This window comes from Chlorocebus sabaeus, chromosome 1 (assembly GCF_047675955.1).
Source record: "Chlorocebus sabaeus isolate Y175 chromosome 1, mChlSab1.0.hap1, whole genome shotgun sequence".
Classification (NCBI taxonomy): domain Eukaryota; kingdom Metazoa; phylum Chordata; class Mammalia; order Primates; family Cercopithecidae; genus Chlorocebus; species Chlorocebus sabaeus.
The window spans coordinates 18730782-18750553 of record NC_132904.1 but is presented as its reverse complement, the minus strand read 5'-3'; the positions used below and the strand labels follow the sequence as shown (position 1 = coordinate 18750553).

General features: G+C 40.3%; 1 protein-coding gene across 7 annotated transcripts in view; it reads right to left on the bottom strand.

Annotated features, from left to right (window-relative positions):
- AMBRA1 (autophagy and beclin 1 regulator 1) overlaps positions 1-19772 on the bottom strand; it is a 198223-nt gene that overhangs the window by 38328 nt on the left and 140123 nt on the right. For all 7 annotated transcript variants that reach the window (XM_008000119.3, XM_008000145.3, XM_008000126.3 and 4 more), the window contains one exon: positions 8780-8890. In XM_008000119.3, coding sequence (XP_007998310.2) covers positions 8780-8890 — 111 coding nt within the window. The remainder of the gene's footprint in view (positions 1-8779; positions 8891-19772) is intronic.

Here is a 19772-nt window from a genome sequence, read left to right as displayed (position 1 = left end):
AATACCACCACAACCACCTGCTGAGTCTTAGTTCACATTTAGGAAATATCACTTGAGAGATTAGATAAGGAAAAAGTTATTAAAAATTATTCCTAGAGAGCCATTTAACAGCTGTTATTGTCCTAGAGATCAAAACTAAGGTAAATGAAAATGCAAACCCATTGGTTCCAAGAAAAAGGTGATACAGGTAGAGCTTTCTACTCTGTATCCTATTCAACACCTGTTATGTGACCTTGGAGAAGAAAGCCATTTCGCAAATTTGTATTTTGCTTTCTCATTTAAGAGAAAGAGAACTGGAACATCTAGAGACCAGTTTTCTGGAACAGCTCCTTGCTAATACTAATCTCTAACTCTACCAAGAGAGGAAAAACAATAATGCCCAGCTGTGGCTGGATGGCCAGGGCTCATTTCCCATTATGCTCTATGCCAATGTCCATGGCAGCCCTAGTCTGCACTTAGTAGTTCCTGAGAACAAACTGCAGGGTCAGGCAGGCAGCAGGCTCAGCCTCGTAAGGTGGCAAGGAATGTCTGTTGGTGAGGAGCATCCACTCCACATGACAGGACCAATGGGATGTTAACTGGCACTGTGCCTATAGGCCTTGTTTCAGTTTTCATTTGAATCCCTCTCTGAGTCCCACTGTGCGATTCCCTGCCAGGAGGAAGTGGCTTACCCTTGATGTGAGCATAGAACAAGAGTGCCCACATCATGGGCCCAGGCAGAACAGCATAACACATTCAAACAGACCAAGCTCATCAGGACTTTGTCCCATTTAGATATACCTCAAGCAAAGAAACTTTTTACTGTTTCTCTTATTTGAAGGAGATGTCCACTGTCAGAGGCATTGTTGTAATTTTTTAAAAGGCATTGTTGTAATTTTAAAAATTTAAAAGCTCAGCTGCCCTCGCCAGAATCCAGGTGATCTACTGCAGTAATCCAAAAAAAAACGTCAAGGGCAAGTTTCCCTAGGAAATTACCTCAAGGAAAACAAAACAAGGAATTGCTCTTTCAGAGGCCCCCAGGCTTATGCGATCTGATACTCAGAGTGATTTGTAAAACTCTATTTGTTCTCCTTTCCCTGTGTGTTGCTAATGAGATGACAGTGTATATCGAAAAAGGCATCAGAACACATTGATTAGACTATTGTGCCAACTCGGGGGCTAACACCTACAGCACCATTACGCATAAAACCAAAGAGGGACCACAAGGATGGTTCTGTTTGCTAACTAATAAAATAATGACATCCAAATACTCACTGCTATCACCATTAGGCCTTTCTACTGCTCAACTCCCAACCCACCATCTGGTCTAGCCTGTAAGGCTAGATTTATCTAGTTAGCACTGGGACGTCTGCTACTTATTACTCAGGGTCCCAAGCCCTTTGCTAAAAAAACAAAAACAAAAAACAAAAAACAAAAAACAAACCAAACCAAACAAACAAGAAAAAACATGGCAATATCCCTCTCCTTTTCTGGATCAACACATGAATCCAGCTGGGATACAGAACCAAAAGAACTTAAATAGGAAAGGAGATGGGACTCTATCGGCTTTAAGACAGCTTTGAACAGTTACCATTTTATCCACATTTAATGTCTTGAAAATATCTATTGGGTATGTTATCAAAGTAGACTTTCCTGTCTTGCTGTTACATAGATCTAGCTCACGTGTATTAACATTCATTTTGGTCAAACATCTAGAAGGCTATAGTAACCCTCAAAACTCATCACCAACACACAAAAAAGCATTTAACTGCTTACGGAGACACGGGTGCAGAGGAAAGTACAAGTAAGGTTTTCCTTCTTCTGGAAAGCTTGGCTCTAAAACCTCTTAAAAACTGGGCATACGGACAAAAAGCATTTTGTCAGCCTCAAATCCAAGCCACTGTGCTTGTGTTTGTATTATATGATGATGATTCCAAATCAATAGCTATCTCCCAAATTCTGCCCTCTCCCCTGACTCCACCCAACTTCACAACTCTTCCTGGCTACTGCAATGAGCTCACAGAGATATGCAAAGGACAAACAAAAAGAGAATGCTGAAAATTTTAACAGCTTCTCTGGTAGCATATTCAGTTTCAGAAATTTTGCAGCTCATGATCCGGGGTTTCACTTCTACCGTAATGGGATGTGGTAGGCATAGAGTGATTTGGTAGCTCCATCGCACTGGGCTCTGTTTACAATTTCATTCTCACATTTGCTGCTTGTTGTCTACTAATTTCACATGTGTAAAAGGAAATGTTCAGTTACAATAAGTGTCACTGCTTCCATTCGCTTGTGCAGCTTCCTCTTTTAAGGCTGAGATTTTGATGAGTTAATTCATATAGGAAAAGATTTCTTGGATCTCAATTACTTGTTTACTTAGGCCACAGAAAAGTAATGTACTAATAACAAAGGACAACTAATTCATCCTTTTTGGATTCAACAATAATATAAGGTAGAGAAAAAAGGGAGAAGTGAAATATAGCCAAAGACACCAGCAGCTTACACACCACTAGAATTCTTTGTGGTTCTCCATACCTTGTGTGACCCCAGCGGTAGACAAACTTTAACATGTATCAAAATCACCAGGAGGGCGTATTAAAACACAGAATGCTGGGATGGGGCCTGAGAATTTGCATTTCTAACAAATTCCCAGGTGTCTCTGATGTTGCCGGACTTGGACTACACTTGAGAAATGCTGCCTCGTCAAATAATCCTTAGTCCTGGAGATGTATCTCCAACAACTGGCTTTCACTTAAAGGCAAAACACATATTGGAAAAAATGATGGGGTAGTTAGCTGGGCTGTGAAGGATGGAAATAAAGATTAGGAAAGAAAGGATTTTCAAATCAAAACTGCTCAAGAACTTCAGGGGGCAGCTCCAGAGGGAGAAAAAACAATGCAGGAGACAGCAGGAAGCCATGTTCCAGACTCTGCAATGTAATCTCCTCCCAATTAGAAATGATTTCCAAGTGAAAATGCCCTAGCAGGGAATGGGAGGGGTTAGAAATACTGATGCCTGGAGGAGCAGATGGCTCTGCCTTCCTATCAGCTCCATAAATTATAAACAAACACCTTGTACAAAGATCGATTTGTAGCCTGTTGCTGGCTGGCCAGATGAGGCCATGGGAGCGATTAGCAGTTGCAGTGCTTTTGCAAATGCATTAGATACCGATTTAGAAAACCCAAGGGGGGTTAAATCAGCAGAAAAATTTCCTCTCGGCTATCTCTGAGCCCCTCAGATTTCAGAATAAGGCCTGTACAGAGCTCCAGATGACCCATAAACACTCCCCGAAGGCACTATATCCCCTGTGGTGTGGCCTGCCCCACATCACTCATCTGCCAGGTTTCTTAAGGCCTATTCTGACAGGACAGCCTAGTGACCAATTCCATTCACCCAGTAAGAGTTTACTCTTAAAAATCATAGTGAATCTAAAGCGCCACTTTTTTTCAGGAAAGCAATTTCAAAATTATTTATGCATGAGGCCTTATTCATAAACTTCTAAACACTAATCTCAAATCTCAAGTGAGAGAAGCAGGTGGCAAGATCTTCAGCCTAACTCCAGGAAAAGGTTAAATGCAATTCACATAAATAAACTTGGGGGTTGCTGAACTCATCAGTAAAACACAGAATCAGGCTGGGCTCACACCTGTAATCCCAGCACTACAGGAGGCCAAGGCAGGATAATCACTTGAGGTCAGGAGCTCGACCAGCCTGGGCAACACAGCAAGACCTCATCTCCATAAAAAAAAGTTAAAAAGTCAGCCAGACATGGTGGCATGCGCCTGTAGGCCGAGTTACTCAGAAGGCTGAGGGAGGAGGATCGTTTGAGCTCAGGAGTTTGGGGTTACAGTGAGATATGATTGCGCCACTGTACTCCAGCCTGGGCAACAGAGCAAGACCCTCTAAAAATAAAAGTAAGTAAAATAAAAGTAAGTAAAATAAAACATAAATCCTCAAAGATTAAACTCATGTGGAACTTTCAAATGAATAATCAGACAGATCACTAGAACAGAACAGAAAGTCCAGAAATATATCTAAATACAGAAAAGAAATTAATATTATGATGAAGATAACATCCCAAATCAATAGAGACAAATGGATTATTAATTAGTTGGGACAAGTGAGTAGCCATATGGGGGGGAAATTGGATCATACTTTGAATATTTGGGACTAAATTTCCTAGTGAATCAAAGACTTAACTATTAAAAAACTAAAATATAAAAGTTCTAAATGATCTCCCTACTGATGACACAAAACCAAGGAACCATAAAAGGAAAGTTGTATAATTTTGACTCCTTAAAATAAGTTCTATGACAAAAATAACCTTCAGCAAAGTCAAAACTTGAATGATAAGTAGGAAACTCCTATTATAAGTTAATTTTCTGATTTATAAAGAACTCCTGTAAAATCGCTAAGGAAAAGACCAGTAACACAACAGAAAAATTGGTAAAGCACATGGACAAGTCAAGAGAAGGGAACACAAATGGCTGTTCATATGAAGAGGCATGCACCCTTGTTTGTAACATGAAAAATACAAATGTAAAATACCCACATACTACTTTTTTTTTTTTTTTTACATATCAGATTTGCAAATATCCAAAAATTTGATAGCACATTCTATCAGCAAGAGTTTATGAAATCAGGCACTCTCATGAACTCCAAGTGGAATAATAATTTGGCACGAGCTGTATAGAGTGTGGTATGGCAATAACTACCAACATTACAAATGCACACTCTTCCCCCCTGCAATTCCATTTCTAGAAATGTATCCTAGAGATATACCTGCACATGTACAAAATGATAAACTGCAGCACAGTTTGTAGAGTAAAATATTGAAAATGACTTAAAGGTCCTTTAATAGTAGACTAGTTAGAAAATTATGGTACGTTCATGCAATGGAATACTAGGCAGTCATAAAAAAGAACAAATAAGCTCTTTATATACTGTCGTGAAAAGAACACTGAGCTACACTGTAAAGAAAAAGTGCAGAAAGTACAGACAAGTACATACAGCATGCTACCATTTGGGTTACATAACAGGCAGAGAAACATAAATTTGCATTTGCTTCTATATACATATAATATTTTTGAAAAGATGGCTGGGTGCAGTGGCTCACGCCTGTAATGCCAGCACTTTGGGAGGCCGAGGCGGGCAGATCACAAGGGCAGGAGATCGAGACCATCCTGGCTAACATGGTGAAACCCCGTCTCTATGAAAAATACAAAAAATTAGCCAGGCGTGGCGGCGCGCACCTGTAGTCCCAGCTACTCAGGAGGTTGAGGCAGGAGAATGGCGTGAACCCAGGAGGCAAAGGTTACAGTGAGCCAAGACAGCGCCACAGCACTCCAGCCTGGGAAAAGAGCGGGACTCCAGCTCAAAAAAAAAAAAAAAAAAAAAAAAAAAAAAAAATTTTTTTTTTGGAAAAGATATACAAGGAACTGCTAACAGTGGTTACATATGAGGAGGAGTGGTAGGATTGGGGGGCTTCTTACTGTACTAACCTTTTACATTTTAAAAATTTTTGAACAGTAATATAAATTTCAGATGACAAACAAAGTGACAAAATAACAAAACAAAATAACTTTAAATAAATTATGGCCAACTTTAAATAAATTATGGTCCAGAAAGCTAGAAATGAAGAAGCAAATTTCATTTTCAATAAGGGAAAAGGTGGATTGTGGTTGATTCCCAGCAGAGTTAAAGAATGAATTACTGGACATGTGGCCTATAAGCACTTAGAAACGGATGATTGCTGCTGAAGTTCCACTGAGACAGGACATGGAAAAATTAAACTGATTTTCCTTGTCCAATAAAGATACCAAGACTGGCATATCAGGAAATGCCACAGACAGAGAATATCTTAATCATTTTAAGGCAACTGGCAAAGTCTTATAATATCATACAGACAAGGCAGAAAAATGTCAGCTTTAGATATGGACAACCAAGCCCAGAGTGCTAATTCATAAACTAAAATCAACACAGAGGAAGTCCACAGTAATGTACCACAAGGCTTGGTGCAATGCCCTGCCTGATTCACTACTTTTTGCTAACAATCTGAAAGAACACAGAAAAGCATGCTTATTGAACTAGCAGACAATGGAATATTGAGAAAGAAGGATTAAAACAAAGTTCAAATAGATGATGAGAGGCAGGAAAAAGAAACTACAGTTGACAGAAAAAATTGAATAAAAACAAATACAAATCTGTTTTGGTTATCAAAAGATAAACTGGGCCAGGCGCGGTGGCTCAAGCCTGTAACCCCAGTACTTTGGGAGGCCGAGGTGGGTGGATCACCTGAGGTCAGGAGTTCAAGACCAGCCCGGCCAACATGGCGAAACCCCATCTCTACCAAAAATACAAAAATTAGCTGGGCGTGGTGGCGCCCAGCCACTACTCGGGAGGCTGAGGCAGGAGCATCGCTTGAACCCGGGGAGGGCAGGTGGAGGTTGCAGTGAGCTGAGATTGCGCCACTGCACTCCAGCCTGGTGACGGAGCAAGACTCTGTTTCAGAAAAAAAAACAGATCAAGCTGTAAAAGTACAGGAAGGTTGAGTCTTGGTTTATTAGCAATTATCAAGAAATTTTAAGTGACGAAAAATTCAAGAATGGCTTCTGAAAAAAGTGCTGAAGCCACAGGGTAAGCTAATAGTGTCTGAAGCACCACTGTAATAAGTATTTGACAGCTCGCATCTAGAGTTTTCTATTCTTTTCTGCCCCCCTCCACTGAAAGTTAAAAGGAAAGATGAGCAGAACTGTCAAAGATTTGGAAATCAGTGAAAGGAATCTAAGGAGGTTTGACCTTTCAACAAAGATTTAATGGAAAATGGCAGCTCAGTTTAAATAGTCAGAGGACTGTCACTTGAAAGAAGCATCATGAGATGTATACTATGGAGGTTCAGAGACAGAACTAGGACCAATGGGAGAAAGTGACAAGGGAAATAGTGGCTCAGTGCAAAAAAAGAACTTTTTTTTTTTTGAGACGGAGTCTCACTCGGTCGCCCAGGCTGGAGTACAGTGGCGTGATCTTGGCTCACTGCAAGCTCCGCCTCCCGGGTTCACGCCATTCTCCTGCCTCAGCCTCCCGAGTAGCTGGGACTACAGGCGCCCTCCACCGCGCCCGGCTAGTTTTTTGTATTTTTTTAGTAGAGACGGGGTTTCATCGTGTTAGCCAGGATGGTCTCGATCTCCTGACCTCGTGATCCGCCCACCTCGGCCTCCCAAAGTGCTGGGATTACAGGCTTGAGCCACCATGCCCGGCCAAAAAAAGAACTTTTTTTTTGGTTTTGGAGACAGGGTCTTGCTCTGTTGCCAAGGCTGGAGTGCAGTGGTGTGATCTTGGCTCATAGCAGCCTCGACCTCCTAGGCTCAGGTGATCCTCCCACCTCAGCCTCCCGAGTAGCTGGGATTACAGGCATATGCCACCATTCCCAATTAATTGTGTTTTTGTTTTTTTTGTTTTTTTTTTTTTTTTTGGAGACAGGGTGCCACTCTGTGACCCAGACTGCAGTGCAGTGATGTGATCTTGGCTCACTGCAACCTCTGCCACGCAGGTTTGAGCAATTCTTGTGCCTCAGCCACCTGAGTAGCTGGGAAAACAGATGTGTGCCACCACACTCAGCTAATTTTTGTATTTTTAGTAGAGACGAGGTTTTATCATGTTGGCCAGGTTGGGCTTGAACTCCTGGGATCACGCGATCCTCCCAACTTGGCCTCCTAAAGTGCTGAGATTACAGGTATGAGCTGCTATACCTGGCTGAAAGAATATTTTAACACAAATGTAGCAGTAATGGTCAGGCCACCTTGTCAGTGCAGTCTATCATCAGTAGCAGTCAAGCAGAGGTTGAACCATCACTCTCAGAAATGTGCAAGAGAGAGCCCTTCACGAGGTAGAAAGTGAAATGAGAGGTTTAAAATGTTGTGATTCCAAAAGAACAACTGGGATGTGGACTGCAGACTTCATTAGAAGCAAGGAAACTGAAACAGTCATGTTTGTAAATCAGATATCAACCATACCATTGAGATGAATAAAGATACGAAGACTGGCATATCAGGAAATGCCACAGACAGAGAATATCTTAATTATTTTAAGGCAACTGGCAAAGTCTTATAATATCTTACAGACAAGATAGAAAAATGTCGGCTTCAGATATGAACAACTAAGCCTATAATGGGATTATAGGCGCATGACACCATGCCTAGCTAATTTTTGTATTTTTAGTAGAGACAGGGTTTTACCATGTTGGCCAGGCTGGTCTTGAACTCCTGACCTCAAGTGATCTGCCTGCCTCAGCCTCCCAAAGTGCTGGGATTACAGGCGTGAGCCACCATGCCCAGCTTGTAACTCTCAATTAAGCAATTCAGCAAACATGTCTTGCACCCACCCTCAGTAGCAAACAATGTAAGGTACTGAAGTAGACACAAAACCAAAGATTTCTCTGCTCTGAAGAATTTGTGGACTAGTAGTTCACCGGCTAAAACCTAAAGTTTAGGTGGAACTGAAAAGAAGAGAAAGAAAAGGGAGTGTAGGATCCAAGAGCTAAACCTTGTGACCCTTTAGGAAAGACTATAGTGATGTTAATTAAACTCGATTAATCCAGATCTTAATGGACTTAAGTGTATGGTATGGCTGATGTTTGGTTAATGGACCTGAAATGAAAGTCACAGAAGAGGTGCAGAAATGGCATGTAGACAACAACTGCTCAATAGGATGACGAAAAACCCAGTGCTCCATGAATTTTTGAGTTCTGGCTCACCAGCAAATATAACCCTTCCACTGATACCCCCATTTGATATTGACTTACCATTACTGATTTCAGGGAGGTCAAACTTAGTGAAGTCCCACCACTGGAGCCGGTAGGTAGTATTGGCAATGTTACTGGCCACGGCAGACTGTCCATCACCGATCACTGCCCCTGATGAGGAAGAAGTCAAAGACAGCATATTATATTATTTATCAACGTTTCCACTGCAAAACATAAAACAATACTGGGATTAGTAGTGGGGAGAGAAGAGGAAAAACTAGACTATGGCTGAAGAAAGCTAATGAGTCCCACCTGGCAAGTCTTTGTCTCACAGAAAAACCATGTATGTTTGTCAGGGAACAATTTAATGTGGAAATATAATCCCATCCATCAGTCCCTCCCATTGTTACTTAACATTTACTTAGGGCCAACAACGTGGCAGGTACTGTACATACATGGTCTGGTAAGCTCGACATCTAAAAAAGACAGGTGAAATTTCATAAAAATGTGGGAAAAGAAAAATAAAAATGGGAAGACACCATTAATACAGAAAAGCCAGTAGCATTTCAGTCCTTGGACATCCTGATAGTAAGCAGCACTCTTTCAGACAAAGAATCTCCTCCTTTATCACTTTCTTCCTAATAGGACATCTCAAAAACAGGCTCCCTCCAGGGAAGAGGCAGCTACTATACAGCTGACTGGATAGAAAGAGACAGTAAAAAACAAATAAGGTAATATTCGTTCATCTCTTCTGGACCCCTGGCACGTAACACAATAAAAATTTATGAGCCTCGCTTTGTAGCATCAGAATATTTTTATTAAGGCCATCTTTTATTATACCTACCCCCTAAGAACCTCCTTGAATCCACATTTGCTTGTAACATCTCAGGGTTTAACTTTCTCTGAGATATACTCTTCTGTATGACATTTTTTTCCTTGGTAACCAATTAAATAAAAAATGGATTTTTTTAACAGGGTGACACTTTAATTTGCAGTTGTATTTCATTTACATGAACATGTCATTTCCTCCTCCTCCTTCTGAGGTGCATTTCATACACAACCACCCTCCTTCTGATCAGACAGAGTCAAATGTTGGGAGAATAGAACATTCCTGTATGCTAGATAACCTAAATGGTATTCTCAGCTGTAAATCAAAGGCTACTTTGAAAAACTGAACTTGTTAGAGTTTACCAGCCTTGGAAAAATGGACAATTTCATGCCCAGATTCTTCAGTATCACCTAGTCTTCCTCCTCTGCACATCACTGCAAAAGCATCTTGTGAACTGTAGTTCTTTTCTTTTAGAGAGTGGCATTTATCGCACTGCTACTCCTGGTGTTTCCCTTTCTTTCCCCAAATGATCAAGAGATGGTTCAAAGAGAAAACCTCCATACAAGCCAAGAAATATGAGAAAAGTACTCTCTGCACTCTTCCAGTTGCTGCTGGCCACTGTGTCAGAAGACTATTTTCTCAGCATTCATTTATTGATAGTCTTGTCTTTGTCCCATTTTCAATTTGTAAGGAAAAGTACAAATAACAGTTCATTTCCAAAATGATGATACTTCTAGATCATGCATTATCAACACAGGGAATATCACCCCCATGGGGGTAAAAATTGGTTCATGGGGGCAAAAAATAATTAAAAAAAACCTTAGTATAATCATTTGTTCCCTTCGAAAGCATCAGAGTATATAAATAGATACACATTGTATCTGTGATATTAAAATTTCATGGGAGGAGAGACAAGTAGGGAAAAAAAATGTCTAAAAAGGTTCCTTAGGAGGACAATAATGGAATAAAGGCTAAAACAAACTGTTCTAGATAAATGAATACCCCCAAAACAAGACATCCTTTGAAATCTTGCAAATTCAAAGACATAGGCCCAGTCATGATCTCCCTGAGACCTGAGGACGACAGCATTTGGGGGTGTGCTGTCAGTGAGTCCACTGACATCAAATCTCTGTTTGAGGTCCCTGTGGTATATCATTCAGATGAGGTAAATATATACCCTTGCTTTAACCTTCACAGAAAATTCCCCTTTAATAATTATATCTGACTTTTGCTGAACCTCTGGGTCATGAGGAGGGTAAGATACCTGAAGGACTTTATTAAAAGGAACTTTCTTGATTTTTCTATGCCTCTTTGATAATGAAAATCACTTTTTTTAGTTACAAGGTCTACCACTTCCCTGGAAGGAATTACTCCATTTCATTCTGATCCAGGCTCAATTCCCCTGAGCTTTCAAATTGTTTCCTGGGCTTGCTTATGAAGATGGTTGACATCCCCCTTTGACCACTAGTCTCTCTCAAATTACTTTAGTTCCTTATCATTTTCTCCAGCTTTTAACGGAAAACCATATAACCCCAAATGGTAGAAGGTAAGTTGATTTTCTCAGTATATGATGAACAAAACGCTAGTTGCTAAGAGAGGGCAGAAAATAAATTGAAAAAACAAACTTCATATTGTAAGAGCTTATTCTGGGGGAAGGGATAAGAACTACAAACAGGAAAACAGTTAAGGAATAATACCAGATGCTTTTTGAGTACTGTGAATCTGCAAACAGGAATACAAACGATTAAGATTCCCAAATCCCAGCTCCAGAGGCATCCTGTACTGTCCATGTCTCAAGAAACGTCTTCAGGAGAACAGCTGTGCAATAAAATAAACATGTAGGGTTGCCACTATGTCGAAGAGACTGGGGAGGTGCTCTCTGTCAGTAGTGCCAGGGTGCTGAGGAGGAATGAAGTCTGGCACCAGGGAGAGTCATTTTTTTTGTGCCATATAAACACAGATTAGGGAGCTAAAGATGCCAGCAACAGATTAGAGTACTGTCACCAGCTTCTTTTCTGCAAGAACTGTAGGCCAACTGAGCCTGTCTCTTGGAAACAACAGGAAGAAAAAGCCTGATTTATTAAAACAACCCCAACCATTTAGTAGGCCTCTGGCCACTAAGATGAAGGTATAGGAAAAGTGCAAGAGGGGGTTAATGGACTGAGCTAGAAAGTATTTACACACGAGGCACTTAGCCTCAGAAACCAAATCCTGAGAGACTGCTGAGGGATTTCTAAGACTTCAAGGTTCTCCCATGTAGTAATGACAGAATGGAACAAGTTAGACTCAGAGTTTCTCAATCCCTGCACTACTGAAATTTTAGGACAGATAATTCTTTGGTTGAAGAGTCTTGTGCATCGTAGAACATTTAGCACCCCTGGTCTCTACCCACTAGATGCCAGTAGCACCCTGCTCCACCTAGTTGAGACAACCAAAAATGTCTTCAGACATTGCCAAATGTCCCCTGGGGATAAAAATCATTCCTAGTTGAGAAACGCTAAGCTAGATAAACATATCCTACATTTTAACTCCAGGGTAGGTGCTCTGAGCACCACTACTAGAACATCTGCTGCTAGAATGTCTGCTGGTAACAAGTGATGCTGTTACAGTCATGGAAAGAAACTAATCCAAGGCACAGCATTACAACTTCAATTTTCCGTATCTGCCAATGGGATCTTACAGCCTGTTTTTTGTTTGTTTTTGAGAATACAGGCTTCAGAATCAATTGGACCAGATTTTGACACTTCCTGCCATTATCTACTATAGTGTGACTTTGTATAAATTAATCTCTCTGAACCTCAGTTTCCTTATCTGTAGAAAAGGGTATAATAGTAGCTACAATTTACAGAATTGCTGGAAGAACTTACTGAGACAATAAATATAAAGTGGTCAGGCGTGGTGGCTCATGCCCATAATCCCAGCACTTTGTGAGGCCAAGGTGGGCAGATTGCTTGAGCCCAGGAATTTGTGACCAGCCTGGACACAGTGAGACACTATCGCAAAAAAAGGCTGGGCACAGTGGCTCACACCTGTAATCCCAGCACTTTGGGAGACCAAGACAGGCAGATCACTTGAGGTCAGGAGTTCGAGACCAGCCTGAACAACATGGTGAAACCCTACCTCTACTAAAAACACAAAAATTAGCCAGGCATAATGGTGCGTGCCTGTAGTACCAGTTACTTGGGATGCTGAGGCATGAGAATTGCTTGAACTCAGGAGGAGGAGGTTTCAATGAGCCAAGATTGCACCACCACACTACAGCCTGGGCAACAGAGCAAGATTCTGTCTCAAAAAACCCAAAAACACAAAACACAAAAATTAGCCAGGTGTGGTGGTGTGTACCTATAGTCCCAGCTACCCAGGAGACTGAGGTGGGATAGCTTGAGTCTGGAAGGCAGAGGTTGCAGTGAGCTGAGATTACACCACTGCACTACAGCCTGGGTGACAGAGTCAGACCATCTTGTAGATAGATAGATCAATAGACAGATAGATATATCGATAGATAGATAGTGATGGCAAATACTAAGTGCCTAATAAATGGCCTTTAAAATTATGTCTGTCATCTACTCCAAACTCTCTGTGTATTTCATCTACAGTTACAGCCTGGGTGATAGAGCCAGACCATCTCATAAATAAATATATAAATAAATAGTGATGGCAAATACTAAGTGTCTAATAAATGGCCTTTAAAGTTATGTCTGTCATCTACTCCAATCTGTGTGTGTATTTCCTCTACAGTTACACTACTACTTACATCAGCATCAACAGACAGCTTATAGAGAGATGTCCTTGTGTAAGAGACTGGCCGAAATAGTGTGCCAGGGCCAAGAGAGAGAAGTGTTTAATCTGAAGATTAAAATAAACTGTCTAGGCCCTATAATATTTGGCAACTTTCTCCTTGAAAACAGCCCAGGCCAAGACAGACCACCCTCTGGGCCACAAAACACCATGTAACAAATGCAAAAGAAAAGGAATAATACAAATTATGCTTTCAGACTACAAGAGAACTAAACTAAAAATCAGTAATAAAAAGATAACTGGAAAAGCCTATAAAACTGACAGATTAAACAATACATTTCTAAACAACACATGGCTCAAAGAATATGTTGGATTAAACGAATATTTTGGATTAAATGAAAATGAAAACATGAGTTCTCAAAATACATGAAATGTAGTGAAAACAGTGCTTAGAGGGAGATTTATAGCATTGAATGCATATATAAGAAAAGATGAAATATCTAAAATCTGTAATTTAAGCACCTACCATAAGAAAGAAGAAAAAAGCAAATTAAAGCCAAAGTAAGCAGAAGAAAGAAAAATATGAGCAGAAACCAATGAAATTGAAAACAGGAAGTCATCTATAGTGAAAAATCAATAAAACCAAAAACTTTGAAAGATCAATAAACAATAAACATCTAGGTAGGCCAATTACGAAAAAAGAGAGAAGATACAAATTACTAACACCAGAAAAGAAAGGGGCGCCATCACCACTGATCCCATGGACACCAAAAGGATACGGGAATACTATGAATAACCGTATGCCTACAAATTTGAAAACCTACATGCAATGGACTAACTCTCCTTGAAAGACACAGTATATTACAATTTGCACAAGAGACAAATAATCTAAATAGGCCTATATCTATTAAATTGAAGTAATCATTAATAATCTCCTAAAACAGAAAGAACTGGGCCCAGATGGTTTCACTAAATTCTACCAAACATTTAAGGAAGACATTGTACCAGTTCTCTAATGTCTCTTCCAGAAAATAGAAATATGAAATACCTGCAACTAACATCATATTCCATGGTAAGATCAGGAACAACGCAAGGAAGCCCCCTCTTACCAATACTTTTCAGCATCATACTGGAAGTTCTAGCTAATGCAATCAGACCCCCCTCCCCCCGCCACCACAAAACAAAGTAAATAAAAGGTATACAGATTGGAAGAAATCTGTTTGTTGCCAGATGACATCACTGTCTAATCCCAAAGAATCAACAAAAAAACTCCGGTAACTATTAAATAATCATAGCAAGGTTTCAAGATACAAGGTCAACTGCTTTCCTATATAATAGCAATGAACAAATGAATGACTGGAACTTGAAATTAAAAACACACTACCACTTACCTTAGCATCAAAAAAATAAAATACTTAGGTATAAATCTAACAAAATATGTACAAGGTCTATAGGAGGAAAGCTACAAAACTGATGAAAGACGTCACAAAGGATAAAACTAAATTAGTGAGATATTCCATGTTCATGAATAGGAAGGCTCAATACTGTTACAATGTCAATTCTTCTCAGTTGGATCTACAGATTCAACAAAATCCCAGTCAAAATCTTGAATTATTTTGTGAATATTAACAATCTGATTATAAAGTTTATATGAAAAGGCAAAAGATCCAGAATAGCCAACACAATATGGAAGGAAAACACAAAATTGGAGGATTGACACAACCAGACTTCAAGACTTAATATAGGCTGGGCGCGGTGGTTCACGCCTGTAATCCCAGCACTTTGGGAGGCCAAAGCAGGTGGATCACAAGGTCAGGAGTTCAAGATCAGCCTGACCAACATAGTGAAAAAGTCCATCTCTACAAAAAATTAGCGGGGCGTGGTAGTGTGCACCTGTAATCCCAGCTACTCAGGAGGCTGAAGCAGGAGAATCGCTTGAACCCAGGAGGCGGAGCTTGCAGTGAGCCGAGATCACACCACTGCACTCCAGCCTGCCCAACAGAGAGAGGCTCTGTCTCAAAACAAAACAAACAAACAAAAAACAAACAAACAAAAAAAACTAATGTCCACACAAACACCTACGCATGGATGTTTATAGCAGCTTTATTTATTCATAATTGTCAAAAGTTGGAAGCAACCAAGATGTTCTTCATTCATGAGATGAATGGATAAACTGTGGCACATCCATACAATGGAATATTATTTGTGCTAAAAGAAATGAGTTATCAAGCCACAAAAAGACATGAGGAACCTTAAGTGCATGTTACTAAATGAAAGAAGTCAAGGCTACGTACTATAGGTTTCCAACTGTATGAGATTCTGGAAAAGGAAGTTATAGAGACAGAAAAAAGATGGGTAGTTGGTAGGGGTTTGCAGGGAGGGAGAGATGAACAGGTGAGCACAATATTTTTTTTCTTTTCTGTTCTTGAGAGAGGGTCTCACTCCACCACCCAGGCTGGAGTGCAGTGGTGCAATCACGGCTCAAAGAAGCCTCAATTTTCTGGGTTCAGATGATCCTCCCACCTCAGCCTCCCGAGTAGCTGGGGCTACAGGTGTGTGCCACCATCACCAGCTTATCTTTTTTGGTATTTTTTGTAGAGATGGGGTTTCACCATGTTGCCCAGGCTTGTCTCCAACTTCTGAACTCAAGAGATCCACCTGCCTTGGCCTCCCAAAGTGTTGGGATTATAGGCGTGAGCCACCATGTCCAGTCACAAGGAGATTTTTTAAGCAGTAAAGTTATTTTGTATGTTACTACAATGTTGGATACATGGCACGTACGTTTGCCAAAACCAGTGGAATTTACAACACCAAGTGTGAACCCTAATGTAAACACGTACTTTGAGTGATAATGATGTGTCTATGTTAGTTCATCAACTGCAGCAAATGTACCACACTGGTGCGGACAGTGGGGAAGCCTGCGGGTGTGAGGGGAGGGAGTATATAGGAATTGTCTGTACTCTCCACTCAACTTTTAATAAACCTAAAAAAGAGAGAGGGGCCAAGACTTTTATTCACATTCTAGGAGACAGTGGGAACAGCAGCTGTCCATGAGGACAATACTAGTCATGGTAGTTCATAGCTACCATGTAACCGCAGAAATTCCTTTCATGGAGGCTTAGAGCAAAAGAAGAAATAAAGATTATTCTGATGACAGACAAAACAAGGAGGAAAAGAAGCTTAAATCCACTGATCCTGGCTAACTATCAGCCAACAACAATGGCAAAAACTAAGCTGCCAAGTCTCATTCCAGAGTCAGGTCTTCAACTTGTAGGCCAGAGCTCCCAGAATGTGTCTAGGGATGAAATCATAATCATCATCACAGTCATATGATAGGTGAGCTCTACCAAGCCTAATAGCCTCTGTGCATCTCTCTGCCTTTGCTTCTCTCCGAGACTCTTCTCTTCTGTTGCTTGGAAAGAATCAGAAACCTTTTCTCAAAACAGCTTCACAGCTTCTCTCTAAGATTTGTTCTAGGAGCAGGGAAATAAAAAGTATGATTCAACAGTTCAGTGAAGATACTGAACAATGGGAATCATTAGCAAATCTATCAGAAAAGCTAATTCAGAGAGGGTAAAAAAGGGCAAGTTGCAAAGAAGGAAATTATTAAATGACATTTCAGTCCTGAAAACTCTGTTTAACTTGAGACTTTGTAATTCAGAATGGCCATCTCTGACTGTGTTGCTGCTGGGAAGATGAAATAAGAATGGTGTTGGGGACGTAAACACTCATCATCCTGGAGACACAATTACTATCTTTCTGCTTCGTTGTTATATGAACTGCCCTGGGCTTTCTAGTCTCAGCTCTCCTGACCAGTCGAGCTGGAGGAGAGCTGAGACTAGAAAGCCCAGGGTAGGTCCAACTGAACAACTTATCAGCTTTCCAAACAGATTGACAGTTGCTTCAGGCTGGAGGGATGTGAGAGAGGGAAAGGGGAAGTGACTGCTGATGTGCATGGGTTTTTTTAGGAGGTGATAAAAATGATATGAAATATATAGATAGAGGTGATGACTGTACAACTCTATATTCTAAAAGCCATTGAAATGTATACTTTAAATAGGTGGCCTGTATGGTAGGTGAATCATACCTCAATAATGCTGTTATTAAGAAAACACTATTCAATATAAATGTCTATCAATTTGTGAAGTGAAAAATGGTAATCCTATTTGTTGGATCCATTTCATTTCCTTAATAATTAAGAGAATTGGTGAACAACTTTTCATTTGTTTACTAGCTCATTGTGTATCTTTTAGATGGTATACTAGTGTCTTATGTACATTTTAAAAACCTTTGGTATTTTAAGTTTTTTTGTTGTTGTTGTTGTTATCTGTTTTTTAGATGGGGCCTCACTATGTTGCCCAGGCTTGCCTTGAACTCCTGGCCCTCAAGTGATCCTCCTGCCTAAGACTTCCCAGTAACTAGGACTACACGCACATGCTACCTTACCCAGCTTTGGTTACTTTAACTTTTCTCTTATGGATTATCTGAGCTCTCTGTAAATAAATACACTGGCTTCTATTTATAAAAAATAATTCTCAGAGCAAGTCTCTGTTTAAATAATTATTTAAACATAGAAAGCATCTTCCCTTTTTAAGTATATCTGAATGGCATCCTAGGAAGAACACTTAATCTTCTTTCCAGAAAGCTTCATTCAAACGCAGTCTTAAAATCTGTCCTAAGAAGGGGATATACCTAAGTACTCAGTCACACTCACTCTAATCATCATTTAATCTAATCTAAAATCACAGTCAATATATCCTATAGCCTGGTACCTGGAAAGAATCCCTGATGACAAATAAGAAGACTTCTTCCATGGTTATAAGTGTCCCAAGTTTCTCTGAATTCCCATTTCTGATTCTGACATTGAGAAAAATGCCCAAATACATGTGTGTGTGTCTGTTTAAAATTATAGCTTTACTGAGATATAACTTACAATTCACCTATTTTGGTTTTTTTTTTTTTTTTTTTGAGACAGAGTCGCCCAGGCTGGAGTGCAGTGGCTGGATCTCAGCTGACTGCAAGCTCCGCCTCCCGGGTTTACACCATTCTCCTGCCTCAGCCTCCCGAGTAGCTGGGACTACAGGCGCCCGCCACCTCGCCCGGCTAGTTTTTTGTATTTTTTAGTGGAGACGGGGTTTCACCATGTTAGCCAGGATGGTCTCGATCTCCTAACCTCGTGATCCGCCCGCCTCGGCCTCCCAAAGTGCTGGGATTACAGGCTTGAGCCACCGCGCCCGGCCCAATTCACCTATTTTAAAGTATACAATTCAAGAATTATTAGCATATCCACACAGTTGTGTAACCATCACCAAATAAATTTTACAACAACCATCACTACTGTCTAATTTCAGGCATTTTAATCTCCCCTAAATACCGTACCCATTAACAGTCACTCCCTTTTACTCTGTCCCACTCCCACCCTAGCCCCTAGGCAATCACTAATTACCTCTCCTGGACATTTCATATTATGAAATCATTTGGTAGGTGGCCTTCTGTGTCTGGCTTCTTTCACTCAGCATAACATTTTCAAGGTTTATCTATGCTTACTGCATGTTTCAGGACCTCACTTCACCTCTCCCACCCCCAAAGAGACAAGGTCTCATTCTGTCACCCAGGCTGGAATTCAGTGGTGCAATCAAAGCTCACTGCAGCCTTGAACTCGTGGGCTCAAGCAATCTTCTCACCTCAGCATCCCTAGTAGCTGGGATTATAGGCATGAGCCACCCTGCCTGGCTTCATTCCTTTTTATGACTGAATAATATTCTATCATATGTTTATAACTGAACCATAGGTTCATATGAGAATAGTAGCTTTTATTTTATAGAAAATACACTGTGTGGAAAAGCAGCAATAATAAAAGGACTTGAGACAAATAGAATTATTCCCATTGTAAAGAAAAAGTAGGGCTTCAAAGACTAATTCTGAGTGGATTATCTATAGCTGAAATAGTGTCTTCACTTTTTCCTGAGGCTAAAAAACATGAAGAGTATTAGGGAACATCATTTTCTGCAAACCACAAAAATAAAATCCCAAAAAAGCACCACGTGGCTGTCTATAATTCTGGCATAGGAAATGTTCTGAGTAAAGCATTTGGTCTATCATATTTAGGCGGTTTAATAACCACTCTACCAGTCATTTAATCTGATGCTGAGATTAATCATTAAACAAGTTTGCAATATATTTAACATGAATTAAAGGGTAAATATTTTGTAAATACAGACTTCAATGGTTACATGTCTTATTTGTAGGAATTAGGCCCCCAAATCAACATAATTTCACTGTCCAATAAACTCCTAAAGTCTCCAAAGAACAAGGATAATATTAGTCCACATGCAAATCATGAACTTTAGGGGCAGATCTGAGAAAGATACTATTGAGGCCAAAGGCACTGGATCAGCCCAATAAAGCAAATGATAGTCTGAGAATTCAACAAGGAAAATAGCAAGGCCTGCAATACAGACAGAGTATGAGGAAAGGAAAAGAAAT